The 22,963-nt window shown below is 38.4% G+C and overlaps 1 protein-coding gene across 1 annotated transcript in view; it reads right to left on the bottom strand.

Moving 5' to 3' along the window:
- The window catches only part of NCAPG2 (non-SMC condensin II complex subunit G2), a 51,313-nt gene that overhangs the window by 25,692 nt on the left and 2,658 nt on the right, over positions 1-22,963 (bottom strand). Inside the window, exons 3-10 of the mRNA XM_064445015.1 lie at positions 21,172-21,363; positions 20,053-20,167; positions 19,438-19,595; positions 18,662-18,796; positions 8,462-8,556; positions 7,539-7,608; positions 6,747-6,833; positions 4,096-4,191 (exon numbers count right to left, since the gene is read on the bottom strand). Of these exons, the coding sequence (XP_064301085.1) occupies positions 4,096-4,191; positions 6,747-6,833; positions 7,539-7,608; positions 8,462-8,556; positions 18,662-18,796; positions 19,438-19,595; positions 20,053-20,167; positions 21,172-21,363 (948 nt within the window). The remainder of the gene's footprint in view (positions 1-4,095; positions 4,192-6,746; positions 6,834-7,538; positions 7,609-8,461; positions 8,557-18,661; positions 18,797-19,437; positions 19,596-20,052; positions 20,168-21,171; positions 21,364-22,963) is intronic.

The raw sequence follows: 22,963 nt of genomic DNA, 5'->3' as shown, positions 1-22,963 counted from the left end.
GAAGTGATGAATTTTTAAATGTATGGAAGTACTTATGGTAACATACAATTTTTTGTTTTTACCTTACATTTCTGCCTGTTCAGTAAAACCTCAGTTATTATTACAATCAGCTTTCAAGGCATATCAACTTCAATGGCCTTGAAGAGTCACAGTCAGAGCCCTTCTGCTCTCTGCAATGCTGAATAAATTAAAAGCAGTTGGAACTTCTCTTGGTCATCTTAAAGCTCCTCTTCAGAATACAAAAATCTTGAATTCAAGCAGATTTAAGTAATTAAATTGCCTGAAAGAGACAGCCAACTGAATTGAAAAGCTTAAGCCTATTTCTTCAAGAAAACAGTATTTAGAAACCAAGTACCAGCAAGCCTGGAGAGTAACTTATCCAACATAAACATATTCAGTTCTGTATCCATGCACATAAGTAATAGGACCACGTTCTGAGCTCCAGGCAGCTCATCAAAAATCTCAGGCAAGCCTCATAACCCTTGGACATTTTACCATTTGTGATAGCTTTCAGTGCATTACACTACACATTTTGCTGGTTGTACAACCGCAAATATAAAAAAAAAAAGGGGAAAAGTATATATTTAGACACTCGGTGAAAAATAATTGGCCCCATGGACTCTTAAAGGAGAGAAAAAGAGACCGGGCAATGAAATGAAGATGAAATTCAAGGTATCTCAGGGAGAAACCTGAAATCTAACCATCAGACTACACTTTATTTCTCAGATAGCAGTGCAATGATAAGAGCCTGAGCTCTCCTCTCTTGGAAGGAAGAGGGAAGGAATAAATTTGTTCAGAGTCCAAGGTAAAACAAATATATATGTGTGTGTGCGTATGAGACTATGTATATACAACAAGCAAAGTTGGCTAATTTTTAACAGCAAGATAAGAGGCAGTTCAGGGAACCTCCTGACCATTCTAATCATCCAATTTTCTTCTTCCCTTGTCATAAGAGACATTCAGATCAAAGGCAAGAAAAAGAATGAGGATAACCATGTAATATTTATAACTAAATAAATCAATGGCAAATAAAAACAGAAAAACATGAAAGAAATGAGCAGCAATTACCTAATTTACACTTTATTTTCTATTTCCCTTCTGGACCGATCATCATATGGTGGGTCATATCTCTGGGTAGAACCAAAAATTCCAGATTCTTCGAGCCAACAAAATTAAAAGCAATTCTAAATTTAATACTTTGAAGGCAAATAAAGCCCACATATACATTATTTAGTTATGGACTGGTGTTTTACTTTATTTATCATGGATAATACAAACAGTCTAAAAGTGAAAACATTATAATTCTAAATTCAATCCTATAAAGCTGTAGAAAATCCTTCAACTTTGAGCTTGTCTATATTCAAGAATTAATACAGATCAAGCTAATATGTGAATTCAGGGTGAAATAGCTCTTCTGCACTAATATTTCATGTGAAAATTAATTCAAGTATGTTTTTGTGCAATAACGTAGACCTTGTCTACCACGGCCATTCCAGAAAGCTAATTTTCATAACCTTTCTAAGTGCATTACACTGAATTCCATTAAGCTCACTTTAATTCTGAACTGAGTACCCACAGTTTAAATTCCTGCCTTTAATTAATTGGAATTTATGCCAAATTTATTTGCATATTCAAGCTCATAATAGGGCAAATGTCTTCACAGAGGTAGAACCTAGGACTTTAAATTCATATCCTATTTTATTCCATGCAAGAGGAGCCTGCAGTTATTTAAATGACTAATGTTATGCTTGTACAATTCTGAGGAATTTTCAGAACCTTTTTAAACAATATTTTAATTTTTTGTTTAGTTAATTTTCAGAGCTGTCTTATAAGTTTCAGATGGTCTTACAGGTCCTGAAATTCACTTCCAATTATTTAAACTCTGGTTTTCCCCAGTAAAAGTTAGTTTAAAAGTGTGGGATGATAATAAAAACAACAACACAGTACTTTAAAGGAATCACTTCCTTCAACAGCTTGAATTCCTGGAGGAGTGGTTCTTGACTTTTTGAGCTTGATAAGAAAAAGCTTAATCACTACTATAAATATCCATATTTTTATATTATATAGCTTCTTATACCAATAACCACTCACTGCACAACTGTCTCTGCTATATTTGCACAAGACTTCCTTTTCATAATGAAGACATGAAAAAAGATGAAGAAGTTACATAAGTGCGTATAGTATAAAAACTTAAAGTTGCATAAAGGCTTATAAAATATGCGTAAGTAAAAGCCACAAAGGAACTTGTGCGATCTAAGTATTTGCAAAACAAGCAGTTTCAGAAGAAACAGAGAACTATGCATTATAAACATGGGTTCTCAGTTTAAAGATTTCAGAGATGATATGATGTAGTTTCCACATGAACAGTTCTGGAATTCTTCATATTCTTACAACTAAAGTATTTTTCTGTTCTGCAAGAAGGAATGCTAAAGGGGTCCTTCAATGAGTTGCCTCTTTGTTTTGTAACCAGTGTTCTAGAACAAGATTTGTTCTTCACTATATTAAATTAGGTATTTGTACACTGGCTAAAATAGGAGCATCAAAATGGTTATCTAAAATTAAACTGACATGTCAAGCTTTGGAGCAGAATCCATACCAGTAAGGACAATTATAAGCTTCCCTTCTTAGTTATCTGTCTTAAACTACTGGTGGTTCTGAGTCACAGCAGCAGCTAATTAAAAATGCCAAATACTTCCGCAGTACTATATTAAAAGGAAAAATTAACTATACAAAAAGCCACACAGCAAGACAGTGGCCTAGCCAAAAATAAATCGCCAAATTTTGATGTTCAGTCACCTATTTACTTTCACCAATCACAAATACGGTACTGAATAATTTGGAATTCAGAATCTTTCTTTGCACTGAATCATTACATGATTAATTTAATTGCTGCATTCAATTTTTTACAATCCTCCCTTTACCATTCTGAAATCTATGTTCACAACAGTTGGACTATTTTGCTGTATTAAAACAAATTCTCAATGGGCTATTTGATATGCCTGCTAATGTCTAAGCTCAGGTATGTAGAGGCTGTCAAGGTAAAAATGAAACAAAACAGAAAACCCCAAACCAGCCAAAAAACCACCCCAAAATATTTCCTAAAATTCAGATTTGTTCTAGCATATGTGAAAATTATGAAGAGCAGCTGTTAAAAATCTGAACTGCTTCTGAAATCAGGAATTTCTCCCACTGTCTTGCTGCAAATCAATAATTAACCTTTTTTCCTCAAGCAAAAGCTTTCTGTTACATTTCCCCAAACAAATCTATGAAGATGTAATAAGGTTTGACAAAGTGTTCTTCCAAAGTACTCTAATCTTATACTTAAGTTGGGTCCTGGGCTTTGGAAAGTGAACTACTAGCCTCCATTTACACATAGCAGCTCCATTAAGAATGGAATACCATGTTTGACTAAGCACTCTGAAATTGTTTCTGAGACACTAGTCAGGAATTTTGCTATGCAGTTTTTGTAACTGCAGTAGGAGCCTTTAGTCTGTGCATGCAATCCACAGGAAGACATACACACTTACCTTAAAAGTACTAGAAATCAGAAATTTCATTCCAAATGCTTGATTATAATCACACCCATACCATGAATGTCTGTACATACTATCAAACTAGACTACTAGGTTTTCTAAAATAATACTCTAATAAATCAAGTGAGCTGTATTCTAAGGCTGGTAATTAATCAGAAGGTAAGACTAAATCATCCTCTGAATGTTTCTGGCTTTGATCAGTAAAGCACTTATCACTCCATAAGAACTTGGAAAACAGAATACAAGATTACTCAAAATTCCCAAATTGGGAAGATGATGAGAATAGTCCCACTCTCTACTGTAATCCCGGAAAGCACACTCTGTACACATAAACAAAACTGAAATACAGAAGTAAATGATACTAACAAATTATTGTTGTGCAAACTATGCCTAGTCACACCTTGCAAAGTTACCATGCTACGGCTGAGATGTTAAGCACACTCGGTTTTTTTTCCATAGCCATTTTATTTTAGAAGCAATTATTAAAAACAGAATTATGTGGGAGGCATCCAAAATTCAGTAGTTGGAGAAAGGTAGTCCTATATTATGAAAAGATAATTACCTTCAGTGCTCTCCAAAGGATAGGTTGATACAATCTATAGAGCATTTCTTCAATTCCTTGACGTACTTTACTTTGTTTATGAAAATAACTCAGCATCTGAGAAAAACAAATAAACAATCCCCCCCCCAATTTTTAACAGAATTTTCTACATTCAGGAAGTGTGCAGGAGTTGTCTCATTTCATAATCGATATAAGATCAAAGAGTTTTCCATACTATGGAAAATTATAAAACTAGACATATTAATTGACCCTATATTTTATTTAAAAGTATCAAAAATAATAAAAAAATAAATAGATCTAATAAATATCACATTTTATAACTTTATAGATTCAATAAATCTATATAAAGATCTACAACTGAGAAATAAAATCACGGCTGGAGAGTCAGTTTCACAGCAACCACTCATTTTTTTGTTACAGTAAAAAACTCTAAAGTAATGAGCAGAAATACTTTGAAACCATGTAATTATCAATTACAGATAAATAACCCATTTCTCTGTTAAGAACAAAGGAACACTATTTGGTAACGAGTTATCCAAATACAAATCTACAAATGTAATACATTTTGTATGCATTGAGGAAAAGCAAGTATCAGCACTCGGTTTGACTTGTAGCCCTTTTCATTTTTGTATCTGAATTATGCGAAGAAGGAGGGTAAAAGACCAAAGCAGAATATGAGAAACAACATCATGTAACATTATATCGAGTAATTTTACCACTCAAAACACTGCAAAGTTTGAAAAGAAGTTGACCCTCTAGTGGCAATTTTGAATACTTCAGGTATTCAAAGCTACAGCCAGACAGGGAAGCCTGTGAATAGCATTTACAGAAACAATGCTATACTGAAAGAAACACTTTTCTCTGGTTTTGAAATACACTGAAGTAAAGACATGATATATTTTATAAGAGACTATGTAGCTTTTATTTAGAAACAAGAGAACAATGGATCTAATCTGAGATTATGGCAAATCAGTACTGGTTTGTCATAGATTTCATTAGAACATTGAGTATCAGATATCTGCAAAATGGACATAGGTTTTGTAATCAGAACTTTGAATTCAGAAGAGAGAGTTGTACGTGTTGCTTTCCCTTCCCCCCTCACTCTTTCAATGAAATGGCCCAAACTTTGCTCAAGTGATTGTCTGTGGTTGGTTACTCTCCTAATTATGACAGGAACTTCTGGATTCTGAAGGACCATTTTAAATCAAATTCTCGCCTACTGAAAAAGAATGCACCATTCAAATTTAGTCTGAGACCCACTCTCCTCAACTCAAAGACAGATTTATTTACACCTCTGTCCTCTTTCACAGTCACGAACTTCTGAGTCCAGAAAAGATGAAATGCCCTGTCAAAAGCCTACTACATCAATCAGGAATCAGAGGACAAGGGAATCGCTACAGATATGAGAATCTATTTACGTTGGATAAAAAAAACCAAACAAACAAACAAACCCAAAATACCAAACCTAACCAAAAAACCCAATATATGATTGTATACTGGTATATCAAGCTACATATTGCACATGCTATAATACTCCAGTGCCTATGTATTTGGGGAAAAGCATGGGAGGTGAAGGGGCATAGATCAAATACAAATGCCTTGTCTTAGAAAGCTTTGTGCACTTCTCATTCTGCTTCAAATGTTTTGCTCATGAATAAAAGCCACAGATAGAAAACTAGACTCTGTAACTGAATCATGACTTGTCCCTATAAACATATTTACACAACCCCCATATATAATTAAAAGACAAGGTTACTTCCAAATCCATCTACTAAATTTGCTTCAAGAAGCACATGACTTTTCATCCCTGTGATCAGCTATGGAAAGGTCAATTCTCTACATAAGTTAAAACTTAGACAACAGATGGCAAAAACGATTTCTGGCACTCTGGAAAATCCCCTTATACTTTTACTTTTGAGGACCGAAGACAAATCTGGTGCAAAACTATAAGCAGGCTCCTCCTAAAATTTGTTCCAATATAATTTCTCAGAACACGCCAATTTTTAAGTATTTGTGGTGGGTTGGCCCCAGTCATGAGCTAAGCACCAAATAGCCACTCACTCCCCTACCAGTGGGGCAGGGGAGAGAATTGGAAGAGAAAAGCAAGAAAAGTCACGGGTCAAGGTAAAGACAGTTTAATAAGTTAAGGAAAGAGGACAAAAAAAAAAACAACAAAACAAGTGATGCAAATGCTATCACTCACCACCTCCCACAAGCAGACCAATGCCCAGACAGTCACCAAGCAATGGCTACTTCCCCAAAATCCACCTTCCCCCATTTTTTATTGCTCAGCATGATGTTATATGGCATGCAATCTCCCTTTGGCCAGTTTGGGTCAGCTGTCCCGGTTGTACCCCCTCCTGACTTCCTGCTCATCCCCAGCCTGCTCGATAGGGAAACAGAGAGGGGAAAAGAAAGCCTTGACACCACCCAAGTACTGCTCAGCAACAGCCAAAGCATCAGTGTCTTATCAACAATGTTTTAGTGAATAAATCCAAAACACAGCACCATACGGGCTGCTATGAAGAAAAGTAATTCCATTCCAGCCAGACCCAGTATAGTATTTCAGTACGAAATGGAAATTTTGCAATTTATAGTAACTGAACTGATTTTGATGCTACTAGTTAATGTCATGTGTTACAGGAACTTACCTCTCTAACTTTAGAATGAACAGAAGAACTTCTGGGAAGATGAATTCCATGATGCATGAAATCCTGAATGCAGTTATGTTCAAGTATCTACAGTAAAAACACATACATGCTACTGGTAACACACAATAAAACAATAATAAGAACTGTACGCTCTGCAGCAACTTATGTTTTTCTCTAAAACAAACAACTGAAAATAGTCTTTGATATTATTTCTTATTTGGCTTCTGCTAGGCCCAAATTATTCCATGCTAGGGATCCTCTGTCTGCTTAAACTGATTTTCAAAATTTCAGAATATATAATTAATCTGATTCTCAGAACCAAATTGGGAATTCTAAAGCACCTCCACATGGTAAATAAAAACTATTTGGTATCTGAAATTTGGCTGTAGCATTGTTGCGATGCTGTAATTATGCTTTTGATCATCTCCATGGAAAACCAAAAAAGCTAGTTAAGTATTTAAGCTATCAGATACATAGACTTGCACGTACTGAATAAAAGCTCAACAATTCAGATAACTAGTGTGTTTACAAAAAACATCATGTAGTTGCATTGTTGCATGAACCAGTATTCCAGCAGTAGAATTAAAGGTGTTTAAATGCAACGAAGTTGATCACATTGGGAAATTCAAAGCATGACCTGCTCTTATTCCTTGACAATGCTGAAGGGGCCCTTTCCTTAGGGAAATAATTCCTTAAGCCTTGCTTAGGAACCTTTCTGAGACTGAAAAGCCATGTATCTTCTCCATCTTGAAATTCAAAATGATCCAAGTGAAATTTCAACCATAGTATTACCTCTAAGAATTCTCCTGACACCTTCTTCCAGGCCCTGAAGTAAACTTCTGAAACGTATTCCATCAAGGATCTGTATTAACATACGGGAAACACTTTCACACAAGCATCCTAATCATGTCTTTGTACAATTCATAAAGGTAACAACATCAAGTCTTTGATAAGCACCAATTTTATCCCTAATTCTGTGCATCAACATTAGTTTTAGAAGAAACAAGTATCTTGAAAGTCTACACTCACAATTACAGAAAAACAAAATTAACTGTTAATTAATGAACCCAAGCACTATTGAAAAACACAGGAAATATCTCTTATGGTGGGAAAGTTAAAACATTAGCACATACATTTTATCATTTGTCTCACAATGAGTGCCTTAAATTCTTTATAATGATGTACAGGTATACGTTATTCTAACTGAAGGCATTAGAAAGCCTCTGATTTATATATGAAGAACTGCCTCTGTAATATTTCACTAAGTGATCAAAGAAAAAAAAAATACACATTTTTCATGCATCAGTCAAGGTCTCAGGCTATGATCCTGCAAGTCACTTCTTATTAGAATGCCTCTATACAGAATCTTACCAAATTAAATTAGAGGCTGCTCACAGAAAAAAAGAAAAACACCTTACAGAAGCAGAAATGGACCCACAATTCTCACACAAACACTGCAAGTAAAGCAGCACGGTTACATGAAAGTCATTTGCTTTAGCTAATGCTAAATAAGCATTTTACTATACCCATCATTGCATACATAAGCATGTGCAGTGCAACTATTAAATGAAGTTGCTGAAAAAATATTCAACAGATTTGAATATGTCTAGATTCTGATGCATTTTATCAATATACTAGGTATTTTAGAGTGTGACACAAACAGGATTTTAGCCAAGCCCTTAATGATCATTAAGAACTCTAACTGCCATGCATACCTTGGAAAAAATTGTAATTGGTTTTTAACAGTTCCATGTATCATTTTAATGAAGTTTACATTCCAGCTGAACAAAAAGCTCAGGAGTCTTCTTCCCTATTGGAAGAGGAAAAGAGAAGAAAAAGGGAAGTCAAACCCTAGAGGAATACCCAGTGTAAGAGCCACCTCAAAAATCAGTAAATATAGAGCTTAAATATCAAAAGAAAGAACACCTTTAATTTTAAAAAGCATGGATGAGACTGTTGCAGGAAAAAAAAAGATTCTTAATTTTTAAAGAGAATTCAAGCATTACTGTTATTTATACTGAAAACGCAAAAAAAAAAAGACATAAGAATTATATATCTGCCTGTATTTCTTTCAATGTCCATTCTGTTTTGTGTGACTTCAAGTAGCCTTCCATAATGATAAGGGACTGTGCAACTCAGTACCCTCATCAAGGCCACATCATCAGAACTCTGTCAAGTGCAATGTCATTCCAGGATGGCACTGTAATGACAGTGAAGGTACAAATAAAATAGCATGACAACTCTGTCAGCATTGGATACAGAAACATCTTTTAACAAAGCCACAATAAACAGCTAAGCCACTGAGGGAAAATAAATGTTCTGATTAGCAAGGACAATTCCTTTTTTATTGCCTCATGAAAAGTAATACTCCAAACCTCATGGGGCTGCTTTAATTCATGAAAACAGAAAAAAACCCCACTATTCAGGTTTTTTCCCTGAATTAGTTTTCTTCCATTTTAGCAAGTAAGAAATGGTGATAACAAATCTGATGAGCAACAGAATTTCTGCAAGAAAAGGCAGTGGAAGGCTGTGGATGGAGGAAATAAATGCTCTTCTGGAATCAGCAAGATCTGCCCATGGAATCAGAGCCTTACAGAGTATCTGTACAGAGAGCCTCACACTGGCTCATCTTACAGGTAAAGTGAAGGCATCCAGCTGCTGAGACTTCAAGAAGTTCAATCATACATCAGGGTGAGTCAGCCAGTTGTAAGGGCCCTTTGTATCTGTCACCTTTCTAGCCAAAATTACATCAAGAAAATTAATAAGGAAGTGCAATAGTAAAGAGCACATTGGCAGAAGTTCAAAAGGTGTCCTGAACAATTAGCAGATGTTCAAAGGCACTTCCATCAAGAGCTGGACCAACCAAGTTATGCCCAGACCTTTGACGAAACAGAAAAACTAAGGCTGATAATGCCATGCACAATTTGAGGTAGAATATCATAGAGTAGGTGTAGACAGAAGGAAGCATATAGGCAGAAACTGCCCTTCAGTGGAACTGATAGCTTAAATGCCTTCAGGTCAAGAAGTAATTCAGAAGATCATAAAAATCAAGACCTAAAGGCTAAATACAATGTCAAGATCCTTGCTGCAGGTCTGATGGAATCCTTCTTGATGTCAATGGGAGCTGCTTTTACCAAGAAAAAAAAATTGAATAAAAATAAGTCACTTATCTCCAGCTTTGGTGGTACAACACATATATTGCAGCCCCAGTGGTGCACTCTTCCATCAACATCCCTGACAAATCAAACAGTCAAGGGAGTCTTGACCTACAGAGCTCCTGCCTCAACAAGGCAAAAATGAAGGAAAAACTCAAACTCATCTCATCTTCAACAATCACAGCAGGAAGATGGATGAAGAAATGTCACAAAGTAGCTTTCAGCAGTTCAACCAATTATTTTTTGCCTTAGATTTCAACAGATTGACCCTGATACTGAAAATGATAGTAAGTGCCTCTAATTTAATCTGCTGCTTGTGATAGACTGATCGGAAACAATTACTGTTACCAGCATTCTCAGTATCGTGAGAGGTAAACTGGTGATAAGTGAATATGATTGCGAACTTGTCATCTTCGGGATTAATGCATTAACAGAATGCTGAGCGTATTGTACTGCTGTGCTTGTGGACATAGTACATGTGACTTTGTCAGCTGTATACACACACAGAGGGTTAGCAAGGAAGAAGAGAGTAGAGCAAGCCTACTTCCAAAACAATAATATATGCTCTGCAGGGCTCTCCAGTTGTTTAACTGGAAACCCCACCTGAACAAGAATTGTTTCATTAATCACACAGAGATATAAATTCAGAGGATCACTCCACTAATGCAGACTGAAAATAAGCGTCTGAAAAATATTACTCTGTGTTGAAAAGCACAGCCTGGGAAGGCACTAAAACTGAACTCCCTGATCTTACAGTAAGGCACAAATGTGCAATTCCCTATCAATTTAATCTGATCTAGAACCAGGATCGTGCATTCCTGACCCTCCCCTTCCTTTCATCCTTATGATCCATATGATCAATCCAGGCAGTTAATCTGGCTGAAAAATAATATTACTAGGAAAAAGTCTGATCCACTACCTCCTTGAATCAACCCATGACATAGCTGCTTCAGCATTCACACATTGCAGAGAGGAAAACAGGCATGCTAGCCCATGGCAACACAGGATCATTGCAACCTGGAGTTGCATCAGCTGCTGCTGCTGCTGTGGAGCTACACTCTGGGATATACTCTGACAAGTCTGCAGGCAATAAAGGGAATATTAGTCCTGATACATAGGAGTTCAGTTTTGTCTCAAGGCAATTCATACATCATGTTGATATGTGGAATGACTATTAACATTTTAGAAATACACACAGAATGTAAGAAAAAGGTTCACCAGAGATACTGGGGGTATGTTGGACACATTGCTACAAGAAACCTACCATGAGCAAAATGAGCCAGGCAGAGAAACTAGAGAGCACACAGGAGGTGGGTTATCACTAAAACTAAACTCTGTCAGGGTGCAAAATCCCAAAACAGAAGGACTTGCAACAGAAGCACAATAGTTTTACAGCAACAGGAAAATGGTTTGAACATTGTGAACTCTATGAATTTCAAGACACTTAATGTCCTGTCTGCAGAGCAAGAAAAATCCCAGAGTTATCATTCTGCATCTGTACTGGCAGTTCACACATTGAAGTTGTGTGTCACCTCACAAACTGAGACATATAAATTTGAATATTTAAGTCCCTAGAATGTTAATTGCCTGGAGAGTGATTCAGTTGATCAGCTGTTTAGTAACTGCTTTATGAAGCTGAATTGTTCTGCTGACTCCATTGACTAGGGGCAGTATGCCACTGCCCAAGCACAGAGCAATTTTACACACTCAGGTGGTTTTCCGGAAGGCAGAGATCTATGACAGATCCTGTATTTTATGTGCCAGCCCTATGGGAATGTCCAAAGCAACTGACGCCATTTAATGTAGCACAGGTCATTCACTTACACTAAAGCAATTAAATCCTTCCCAGAACCTACAATTATTAGGCTCCAGTGTAAATGTCCAAACTGGTTTCAGACACCTAACTTAACTAAACCCTACCTTGGGTCTGTCCAAAATGGGTTGTGATTTCCCTCTTATTTTGAATGAGTTTCCTCAAGGATGTAAAGTGACTTGTGGGGTCTGCATGGCAAGGTTTTGGTAGCAGGGGACTACAGAGGTGGCTTCTGTGAGAAGCTGCTAGAAGCTTCCCCCATGTCCGACAGAGTCAATGCCAGCCGCCTCCAAGACAGACCCACCACTGGCCAAGGCCAAGCTCATCAGCAAGGGTTTGTAGCACCTCTGTGAGGTGCTCCTTAACGTATTTAAGAAGGGGGGAAAACTGCAGTGCAACAGCAGCAGGAAGAGAGGAGTAAGACTATTGAGAAAAACAACCCTGGAGAAACCAAGGTCAGTGAAGGAGGGGGAGGAGGTGCTCCAGGCACAGGAGCAGCTATTCCCCTGCAGCCTATGGTAAAGACCACAGTGACACAGGTTGTCCTCCAGCAGCCTACAGAGGTCCACGTTAGAGCAGATACCCACCCTGCAGCCCACAGAGGACCCCACACTAGAGGAAGAGGATGTGCCCTAAAGGAAGCTGTTACCCCCTGGAGAGCCCACACTGGAGCAGGTGTTCTCACAGGACCTGCAGCCCACAGGGGATCCAGGCTGGAGCAGTCCATTCCTGAAGAACTGCAGCCCATGGGAAGGATGCATGCTGGAGGAGTTTGTGAAGGACTGTCTCCCAAGGGCAGGACCCCACACTGGAGCCAGGGAAGAACATGACAAAGAAGGAGGGGCAGAGATGAGTAATGAGCTGAGCTCAAACCTCATTCCCCATCCTCCTGGGCTGCTCCAGAGGAGGAGGTAGAGAATTCCAGAATGCAGTTGAGCCCAGGAAGAAGGAAGGGGTGGAGGGAAGGTAGTTTAAGATTGTTCTTATTGCCCTACTCTGTTGTTAACTGGCAATAAATTAATTTCCCCAAGTCAAGTCTGTTTTGGCCATGACAGTAATTGCTAAGTGATCTTGGTTTGTACAGCTTCAAGAAGAGCTGGCTGAGGAATGACCTCATCACAGTCTACAACTTCCTCAAGCGGGGCAGGGGAGAGGGAGGTATTGATCTCCTCTCTCTGGTGACCAGCAACAGGACACAGGAAATGGAATGAAGCTGCATCAGGGGAAGTTCAGACCTAACATTAGGAAAATGTGCTTCACTGAGAGGGTGGTTGGTCACTTGGAGAGGCTCCCCAGGGAAGTGGTCACGGCCCCAAGCCTGTCAGAGTTCAAGCAGCACCATGTGGTTTAGTTTTAGGTAGTCATGCAAGGAGCAGGGGTTTGGACTTGATGATCCTTACAGGTTCCTTCCAACACGAGATACTTTATTCTCTCCCTGTCCTTATCTTGACCCCTGAGCCTCTCACCATATTTTCTGTCCCCTTTCCACTTGAGGACAGGGAGTGATAGAATAGCTTGGTGGGCAGCTGGCAGCTAGCCAAGGTCAACCCACAACAACTTGCTAAGTAAACAGACGCATAAGAGACTTCACTTCCTACCAAAATAGACTCCCATTAGACAGATCACTGAAGAAATAGCAAGGATGAAATAAGTGATAGCAGAATACCACACTGACTAAAAAAAACCTCAATGGATGATACAAAAAGCTTCCTTGACTGTAGCAATACTCAAATATAGCACTAAGGTTAGCAAGACATTTTCCAAATGAAAGAAGAGGACAGAAGAAAACCCTATGACTTAGAATCAAAGAGTATCTCAACTTGGAATGGCCCGATAAGGATGATCAGCACCTCCCCCCTCTACTGCCTCCCCCCTTGAGGAAGCTGTAGGCTGAGATGAGGTCACCCCTAAGCCTGCTCCTCTCCAAGCTGAACAAACCAAGTGACCTCAGACACTCCTCCGAAGTCTTGCCCTTGAGACCTTTGACCATTTTGGTCACCGTCCTCTGGATACACTCTAATAGTTTGATGTCCTTCCAAAGGAAGGACAAAGGGCCAAAGCTGCCCACATTACTCAAGGTGGGGCCACACCAGAGCAGTGTAGAGTGGGACAATCCCCTCCCTTGACTGGCTAGCTATGCTGTGCTTGATGCACCCCAGGACATGGTTGGCCCTTCTGGCTGGCAAGGTACACTGCTGACTCATATTCAACCCAACCCCCCAGATCTCTTTCTTCTGGGCTGCTCTCCAGCCTCTTGTCACCCAGTTTGTACGTGTATGCAGGATTACCTGTGCTGGCTTTGGCTGGGATAGAGTTAATTTTCTTCACTGTAACTGGTATAGTGTGTTTTGGATTTGGTATGAGAATAATGCTGATGACACACTGATGTTTTAGTTGTTAAGTAGCAGCCTCATGTTGCAAAGTAGTGCCTACAGTAAAGGACTTCTGCAGCTTCCCATGCTCTGCCAGGGACACAAGAAGCCAGGAAGGGAAGGGGCACAGCCAGGACAGCCGATCCAACTGACCAAAGGGATATTCCATACCATATGACATCAGGCTCAGCATATAAAGCTGGGGGAAGAAGGAGGAAGCAGGGTGATGTTCGGAGTGATGGCATTTGTCTTCCCAAGTAACCATTATGATGATGGAGCCCTGCTTTCCTGGAGATGGCCGAGCACCTGCCTGGGAGGTAGGGAATGAATTCTGTGTTTTGCTTTGCATGTGCATGCAGCTTTTGCTTTTCCCTTTCATTATATTATTGTTATTATTACTACTTTGCTTTTCATATTACACTGTCTTTATCTCAACCCACAAGTTTTCTCACTTTCACCCTTCTGATACTGTCCCCCATCCCATCGGTGTGGAGTGAGTGCTGTGTGGGGCTTAGTTGCTGACTGGGGCTAAACCATAACATTACCCCATCCCAGGTACAGAATATAGCACTTGCTCTTGCTAGATTTCATATGCTTGGTGATTTCCCAGCTCTCTACTCTATCCAGATCTCTCTGTAAGGCCTCTATACCCTCAATGGAGACCACAGCTCCTAGTTCAATATCATCACCAAGCTTATTTATTTGATTCCTGCATCCAGAACATTTATAAAAACATTAGAGCGCACTGGCCCTAAAATTAAGCCCTGGGGAACCCCACTAGTGACTGGCTGCCAGCCTGATGTAGCCCCATTTACTGTAACCTTTTGAGCCCCACCCACCAGGCAATTACTTATCCAATGTATTATGGACTTGTCTAGCTGCATGCTGGACATTTTGTACAGAAGAATATTGTGAGAGAATATTCAAAAGGTCTGCTAAAATTTATTAAAAAAACCCACAAAACAAAACACATCATCTGGGTTTCCTTGGTCAACTAGATGGGTGACCTTGTCATAAAAGGCAATTAAATTAGGTGAACAGTACTCTCCCCTCATGAATCCACGCTGATTATAACCAACGACTACATTGTCTCTCAAGTGTTTTTCAGTAAGTCCCAGAATAACCCCCTCCATAATTTTAGCAGGCACTGACATGAGACTGACAGGCTGGTAGTTACAAGGGCCTTCCTTTTTACCATTCTTGAAAATTAGGATAACCATGCAGCAGCATTTTCAGAAGTCGGCACAATGATTCTTCTGCAAATGTCTGAGCATTAGCTTAGAATACGAAGCCCAGCTGGCAGAAATTTATTAGCAGCATACCCCAGAGGTAAATACTGGAGCCAACACTACTTAACATCTTCATTAATGACCCAGATGATGAGTCAAGAGTAATGCAATTTTGCAGCCATATCAAGAGGTTGATACACCACCTTGGGTGTGCTGCTGTTCAGAGGGACCCTGGCAAGCTGGGGCAATGTGCCAAAAGGAATCTCATGAAGTTCAACACAGGGAGATGCAAAGTCCTATGCCTGGGAAGCAATAACTTCATGTCCCAGGCCAGGCTGGGAACTGACTGGCTGGAAAGCAGCTTTGCAGAAAAAAAATCTGGGGTGTCCTGGTGGGCAAAAAGGTGAACACAAGTCAGCAGTGTGCCCCTGTAGCAAAGGCGGCCAACAGTGCCCTGGGCTGCATTATGAAGCGCATTGCCAGCTAGTCGAGGGAGGTGATCTTTCCTCCCTGCTCAGCACTGGTGAGGCACAGCTGGAGTGCTGAGTCCAGTGCTGGGCTCCCCAGTACAAGAGACATGGACATGCTGGAGCAAGTCCAGTGAAGAGCCACCAAGATGACTGAGGCACTGGAGTGCCTGTCATATGAGGAGAGGCTGCAAGAGCTGGGCTTGTTCAGCCTGGAGAAGAGAGGGTTTGGGTGGCTCTTATCAATGCATATAAATACCTGATAAAGACCATGGAGACAAGACTCTTCTCAGGGCTTTCTAGTGACAGGACAAGAGACAATGGGCACAAATTGAAATCCAATAAATTCCTTTTAAGCATAAAGAATTATTTTTTTTGACTGTAAGGGTGATTGAACACTGGAGCAGGTTGCCCAGAGAGGTTGTAGGGTCTCCATTCTTGGAAACATTCAAAACCCAACTGGACACAACCCTGAGCAACCTGCTCTAGCTGACTTTGCTTTGTGTGAGGGTGTTGGACTAGATGATATCCACAGGTCCCTTCCAACCTCAATGTCTGTAATTCTAACATTAATGCCCAGCAACATTTCTTAGGAATAATCAGAAGAATTAGGAGCAACTATTACTCCTCTCCCTGTCAAGTTAAACTTTTTCAGGGAAAAAAAAAAGCCAAAAACCAAACACAGAGCATTCCAAAATAGGTACAGATTAAAATTAACAGAAACTCTGAGAATGGCCGAAGCATCCTTGATTACATGTGAGAGTTTATCAGGCTTGAAGATGAAAAGCCTGAAGCTCTTTCAGGTCCTGGAAGCCCTGAAAATGGAGCTACTCTACCCACTGTCATATAATCTAATAAACAGGTCAGGTCCAGAACTGAATCTGGCAACAGTGACTATAGACCCGTCAGCTGCACCGACAGCCTTTGAAGCTTTCTGTAAAGAGGTTTAGTCTAATAAACAGACCTCAATAATATTAAAAAGGTATTATCTGAAATGAAGAAAGCTCCCCAAGCCCACTCAAAGTTTTCAGCACTTAAAATTGATGCCTGGCAGGCAATACTAGTAATTCAATGGAAAGAACTGATTAGAAGATTGGATATAATCAATAAGTCCGTATTTGTTAACAGTGGTTCAGACCTTTCATATTCATCAGAAAGGAATGGATGGTCTAACAGAACGCAAATTCAACTCCCAGCTAGGAGCTGCTATTTTCTAGTCAATCCTTCTTAGCCATAAAGCTAAGGATTCAGGATTAAGGATTTAAACCACTAATGATCATATACCAGAGCAAAGAGTGCAGTAAGGCGCTCTCTATATCTACCTAGAAAGAGACAGGCATATGAAAAAGAAAACGTGACAAAATGTTAAGAGACCAGAAATCAGGAGGAGGAGGGAAGAGCAAAAGCTTGGGCATAAAAGTAAATGTGCAAAGTGTGACCAAATTTGCATATTCTCGTGGAACAAAGAGGATGCGTTTTGATATGCCAAGAGAAACATTCAGTACCAAGTCTGATTATTACCACTTTTTTCCCCAACAAATTTAAAAAAAAGGTTTCATACTTAAGGGTGTGTTTCACCCAAAGAGTCAAGGTACAAACTTTCTTTAGAAAAAGCTTATGTGTAGTAATTAACGTGTTATATTAAAAATCTCACAAGATGTGGAAGAAAAAACTAACTACAAGAAGTTGCTTTTGAAGCCTACATAGCAGTTTCATTTTACATATATAATTCCCAATTATTTACTGTGCCTATATGAATATGAATATGAAATATAAAAGTGATGCAGTGGATTCAAATAAAACATTAAAAAATTATTAATACAGAATCAAACACAGACAAACAAGGCATTTGAAGTACTGTGACAAAGAACATATACCGGTACACACTTTTTCAAGAGGACAAAAAATGACCTAAAATGAAATATAGTAAGGACATAAAACCAAATATAAAATTAGTCAATCAAGTTGGACCTGTCTTCTCTCTTTCCACCCACGTTTTCTCTCCTTCCTTTCCCACCTCTCACATTGCCTTAGTAAATTCCAATTCTAGTCAAAACTAAAACATCTTAAAATACAGTGTGTATGTAACAACAACAGAAAAATCTTACTGGCAGGTATCCAAAAGACCTGGCCTATCAAACTTTTCACCTAATTTGTTCCCTGCCACCACTTTTAAAACCCTATATGCCTGTAGTGCCACAATCACGCAGCAACCTCACAGCTCATTTTTATGGCAGAAGTTCGTACATTCCATGAAAGGGAATATATGCATTTTAAACAGGCAAGGAGGAGTTAGAACTTAGAAGCCAATGTCAGGTTGTCTTGTCACCTAACCAGAAAAAAGGCTTGGATACTACTGCTGTGGTGCACACCAAGAACTACAATACAGCAATTCTTCACTGAGAGGAATACAGCTATTCAGAATAATTCTCATTTTGCTGTAAAGTTGGGTTCTTCGTGTGCTACTTTTAAAACAGACTGGCAATGCAATCTTCTAGATAGAACAATTTAGAAGGGAAATTATTTTGCTACAGTTATCCGCTCCAATAAAATAACAACTGCTATAAAAGAAGATAATTATACAGGGAATGGTTTTAAGTATTGAATGATGTGCACTGGAAGCAAAGCACTTGGTTCTTATTAACTCAGGATACGAGAACCTGAGTGATGATTTAGACATATACTTCTATATTTAAGTCCAAAACAGAAGTAAAGCTTTTTCCAAATGAAACAGAAGTATCAACTGTTTTAGCCTGGAGTCAGAACTGATTCGTCTTGTACTGCTACCTACTGTACTGTAAAAAAAGGCTTAAAGCAAAACCATTAAAAGTAACCAAAGTGCACTCACAAAAATCACAGTAAGATAAAAATTTGCTTACCTCTTCTTTTTTTATGTGTTTTACGCTCATAAAACACTGAAGCAACAAGTCCTTGACTTCATTACTCTCCTCTGAATCATAATCAAAACAAAGTAATGCCTGATGTAGACTCCACAGACGGACTACATCTGCACCCTGACAGGAAAAAAAACCCCATAGTATCGTGAGGTAGGTACAGCTTTCATGTGAAGAAGCATTTAAAGGATTTTAAATAATTAATTTGAAATGTATTGTTAGTTACAGATAGAAGGTTTTCAGACTGTAAAATCAGGAACATTAATTGACTTTCACATCATTGGGAAAAATTACAAAAATATGTGTAACTGCAGAAATACCAACTTCAAACAACTGAAGACTTGCTCAAGCACAGAAAGAAAGCTGGTATCTCATGCAAAATAGATAAAAACTATATTATTCCACTTTTGAAACTTTATACAAAGAAAGTAGTGGAGAAAAATAAAAGAAAGAAATAAAAGAAAAAAAAGGGCATGTTAAAAAAAGGGAAAAAGAGCATGTAAAAAAACCAAGAATGTGAAAAACCAGTTCACTTGTGAAATTGATGCAAAAATCTTTAAAATTTGTTCTAGAGAAGGCAACGTTTTAGTATGCTGCTTATGCAAGCAACACCAAAAAGGCACTTTGTACCCTGAGTTTCATTAACTGGGAAGCAGTAGGACATGGAACAAGAGTTAATCTGAAATAAAAGGTATTTTGGAGGGAAAATCTTTCTTGGAATATTCAGTAGTAATCTAAAAGTCATTATAGCTTCAGCATACCGTAGCAGCTTTATTTAGGCTTTTTCTTAGCAGAATAATAAATAGAGTCTTCCCTAGCTGCTCCTTCCCTTCCAGTCCTTTCTCCCACCACAATTGACATACACACTGGAGAGCATCCCGTAGGATCTTTTCAGATTCAGGTAATGCAGGAAGAATACCTACAACAGTAATAAAGTAATTATTTACCGCAATGAACCAAGTTATTCTCGCAGACATTAGTCTGTTAGCACACTAACTATACCTCGCAATGTCAACCAGTTCTTGCCACATTTACAGATCTTAATGGCTTATTCTCACGGTGGGTATTTAGGCACCTTTGTTAACCCTAAGGGTTTGGCCAAATCTTTGGATCAGTAACAATGATCCAAAGTTCACAATGATCTTAAGTTTTGCTTTAAAAATGCTATAAGCCACAGAATAACGGAAATTATCTACCATTGGGGAACAGTTGGGAGAAAGAAAACTAAGTTCCAACTTTTAGACTGCGTAACTGATTTTTAAGTAAATGCTCCCTTAATTTTGTCACATAAGAACTCGCATCAGTACCAACTTTTCTGCTTTAAATTCTGTTCCAGTCAGGTCAAACAATGCATTCTGTTACAAGTAAGTACGTACCATTCAATATAAAAACACATTCCATAAGAGCTTTGTAGTTTACAGTTTCATCCACTGCAGGTATGGAAGCAGTAACTACAGCTGTCACTCCTTGGATTACAGCTACAGTTTGTTTCTGAAAGAAAGCAATGTCGAGGAAAGAATTCTGCAGTGTATTTTATACTTCAGAAGATAATTATGACAAGAAATAAACCTGAGCAACAGAGAGCAAAGCTGAATTGTTATTTAGCTTCCATTTTGAACAAAAAAAGTACACTGGCATCCAAAATCTATCAAATAAGAAGAGGAAAAAGCATAGATTTTAAAGTACAACCATTTCAGAAAGTTTGAGAATGCCTTTCAGCTCCAGTGAGTAGGTAATTTGGAGACTGTAAACATGCATCCATTCTGCCATTAAAAACTTTACCTGCAAGAAAACCACTCAAGCACACATCCATTCCAGAACTAAAAAGACCCTACGTAGCAGGGTCTTGTGCAATTCAAAAATGTGTAGAACTGGTGACTTTAGATCCAGGTAAATGATCCTATAGGCCTCGGTATGTATGCTGGATTTCCTACAAGCCTCGAGCTCTCCCTAATGACTTCCCCACTGCACTCCTTTTTTTCTTCCAAAATTAAATCACCTTTATCCCCGATATATTCAAGACTATGTGGAATACAGTGCAGAAGGCAATATGAGAGGGTCTGAGAAATTCTAAGTTTGTGGGAGGGGCATTCAAAACTAGATTTCATGATCTTCATTCAATGAAAGGACATAATAAAACGATTTATTATAGTATATGCCAGATACTTAAGGAACATCTGAGAGATCAACATTTGTTTACTGAAATAAGACATACAAAAAGCCCACTCAACTCTAGCGAAAAAACTAAGTCCCATCTTTCAAAATTGAAGTTATGAGCAGATCTAATCTTTAATAGTATAGTCCAATCATAAGTTTAGCTTAACCCAAGCACGAGGGTTAAGAAGTCAGTAAAGAATGGGGGAGGGAGATGATGTTTGGAACAGACCCTGTTTGATAACCCTTGCATGTTTTCAGATGGTATGAAAATATTTCATTTTATTTCTCAGAAAATATGAAATACGCATGATATTTTTTTATTTTTACAAGATTTTTACCATTTCTGGAAGTATCTCAACTTCCATGCCATCATTACTTTCGTCATCTTCTATCCTCTGCCATGTTTCCACAGGGTTCTCCATCAAAGTGTCTGTCAATAGCTGTGTCAGTCTCTCCCATAGTACTTCTTTTTGCTTTCTTGGCAATTCTTGAAGTAGCTCATTCAAGTCAAAAGGATCAAATGTATTTTTCTGTGAATAGTCAGAAGATATCACACAACTCCACATCGGTGAAATGACTCATATTTCATCTTCCCAAAATTACCACTTTTTTTACATTAAGGATTAATATCAATTCCTCTGCAGTTATGGAACCTTCTAGAAGTTGTATTTCTTCAAAAAATAGCATGAGAAATTCCTGCTGCTTAACTCATTATCGTGAAACAAGAGTGCTTCTTTTAAGGCTAAAAGTCTTTAGCCCTTGATAGCAACACTACTGAACAGAAATCACACCCCTGTAACATCAACCTCCGTCTCTCATGTGTTCTTAATACTTTGTTCCCAATGGAGACAATTCCATACAGAGGAGGAAGCTCACACGAAACTGAAGTCTGTGACTATATCTTTGCTATCTTAAATATAGATTTATGATGGGTGTTGAAAGAAAATCCTTACACAAGGACTAGAAATGTAACAGCCAGTACAGCCACCGGGACAGCACTACAGGTTTTGGTGTATAATCTGCATAGAACCATGCTCTGTATACCGCACTCTTTGAAAGCTCCCCCTATCAAACTGAACTCCTGAGCACATTAACCCTATACCTTCTTCTTAAGCTCTGCTGAATGGTAAGCCACTATTGGTCTCTATAAAAAACTTCACTAAGAGACTGATCAGAACTATTTCCTCAGAATAACCTTGCTAGAAGAATTTACCTCAGAGATGCAAAGAGCCTGTTTAGCATCAAAGGAGGGTAGGCAACCTGCTAGGAAAGGGAATGTGCAAAGAAAAGATGAGAAATAAAATCAGACACAGCCAAGAGGAAGTACAGATAATTTTTGAAATGTAATTTGCAATACTAAAGTGAAGGTCTACCAGATTAAAAACTTTGGAGGAAAGAGGGAGAACGTTGATGATCTTAAAATAAAAATATCTTTAGTTTGCAGATATACTAAAAAAACAGTAATCAAAAAGGAAAAAAAGTTGAAGGGAAAAAGAAAAATAGAAAATAATGAAAGAAGCGGCAGTAAGTATTAGAAGGTTCCCAGAAGGGTACGAGTAAAAAGATCCTGTTACATATTTATAGCTGAATTTCTATCCTATTCTACAGCTGGAAACAAATACAATAAACCAAAGGCTACACAGGGAGTTCTGCAGCCCTCTACTTCAAACAAACCCAAAAGACAAGATATTAAGATCGTACTGTTTTGAACAAAAAGAATGAATTCATAAGACGACCAGAGTCTTTCTTTGGGATGATATAAGAATTATTCCAAAGCCTATGAGGGAAAAGGATGTCATTGAATAACAGTCATATCTATGATTCCTATTTTTCTGTCTAAGATATAATGTATTATCTTGAATTGGAACAGGATTTAGTGAAAAAATTTAACAGCACCTGATAAAGACTTCAATGAACAGCATCGCAATGTGGTAATATTTTTAAAAGGTTCTTAAGAAAGAAAAGTGAAAAGCCCAAGGCAAACCTTGAAGGAAAATTAGCAAACACCTGGAATTTTAGATGTGAATGAAACAAAACACTGAGAGGAGGAAAACGAAACTTAAAGGGTGGTGGTGGGGTGTATAAATGAGAGACATTGAAACAGTGATGCTAAGAACAGAATTAAAAAAA

The sequence above is a fragment of the Phalacrocorax carbo genome, chromosome 2 (genome assembly GCF_963921805.1).
Source record: "Phalacrocorax carbo chromosome 2, bPhaCar2.1, whole genome shotgun sequence".
NCBI classification, from domain to species: domain Eukaryota; kingdom Metazoa; phylum Chordata; class Aves; order Suliformes; family Phalacrocoracidae; genus Phalacrocorax; species Phalacrocorax carbo.
This window is presented reverse-complemented; position numbering and strand designations above follow the sequence as displayed.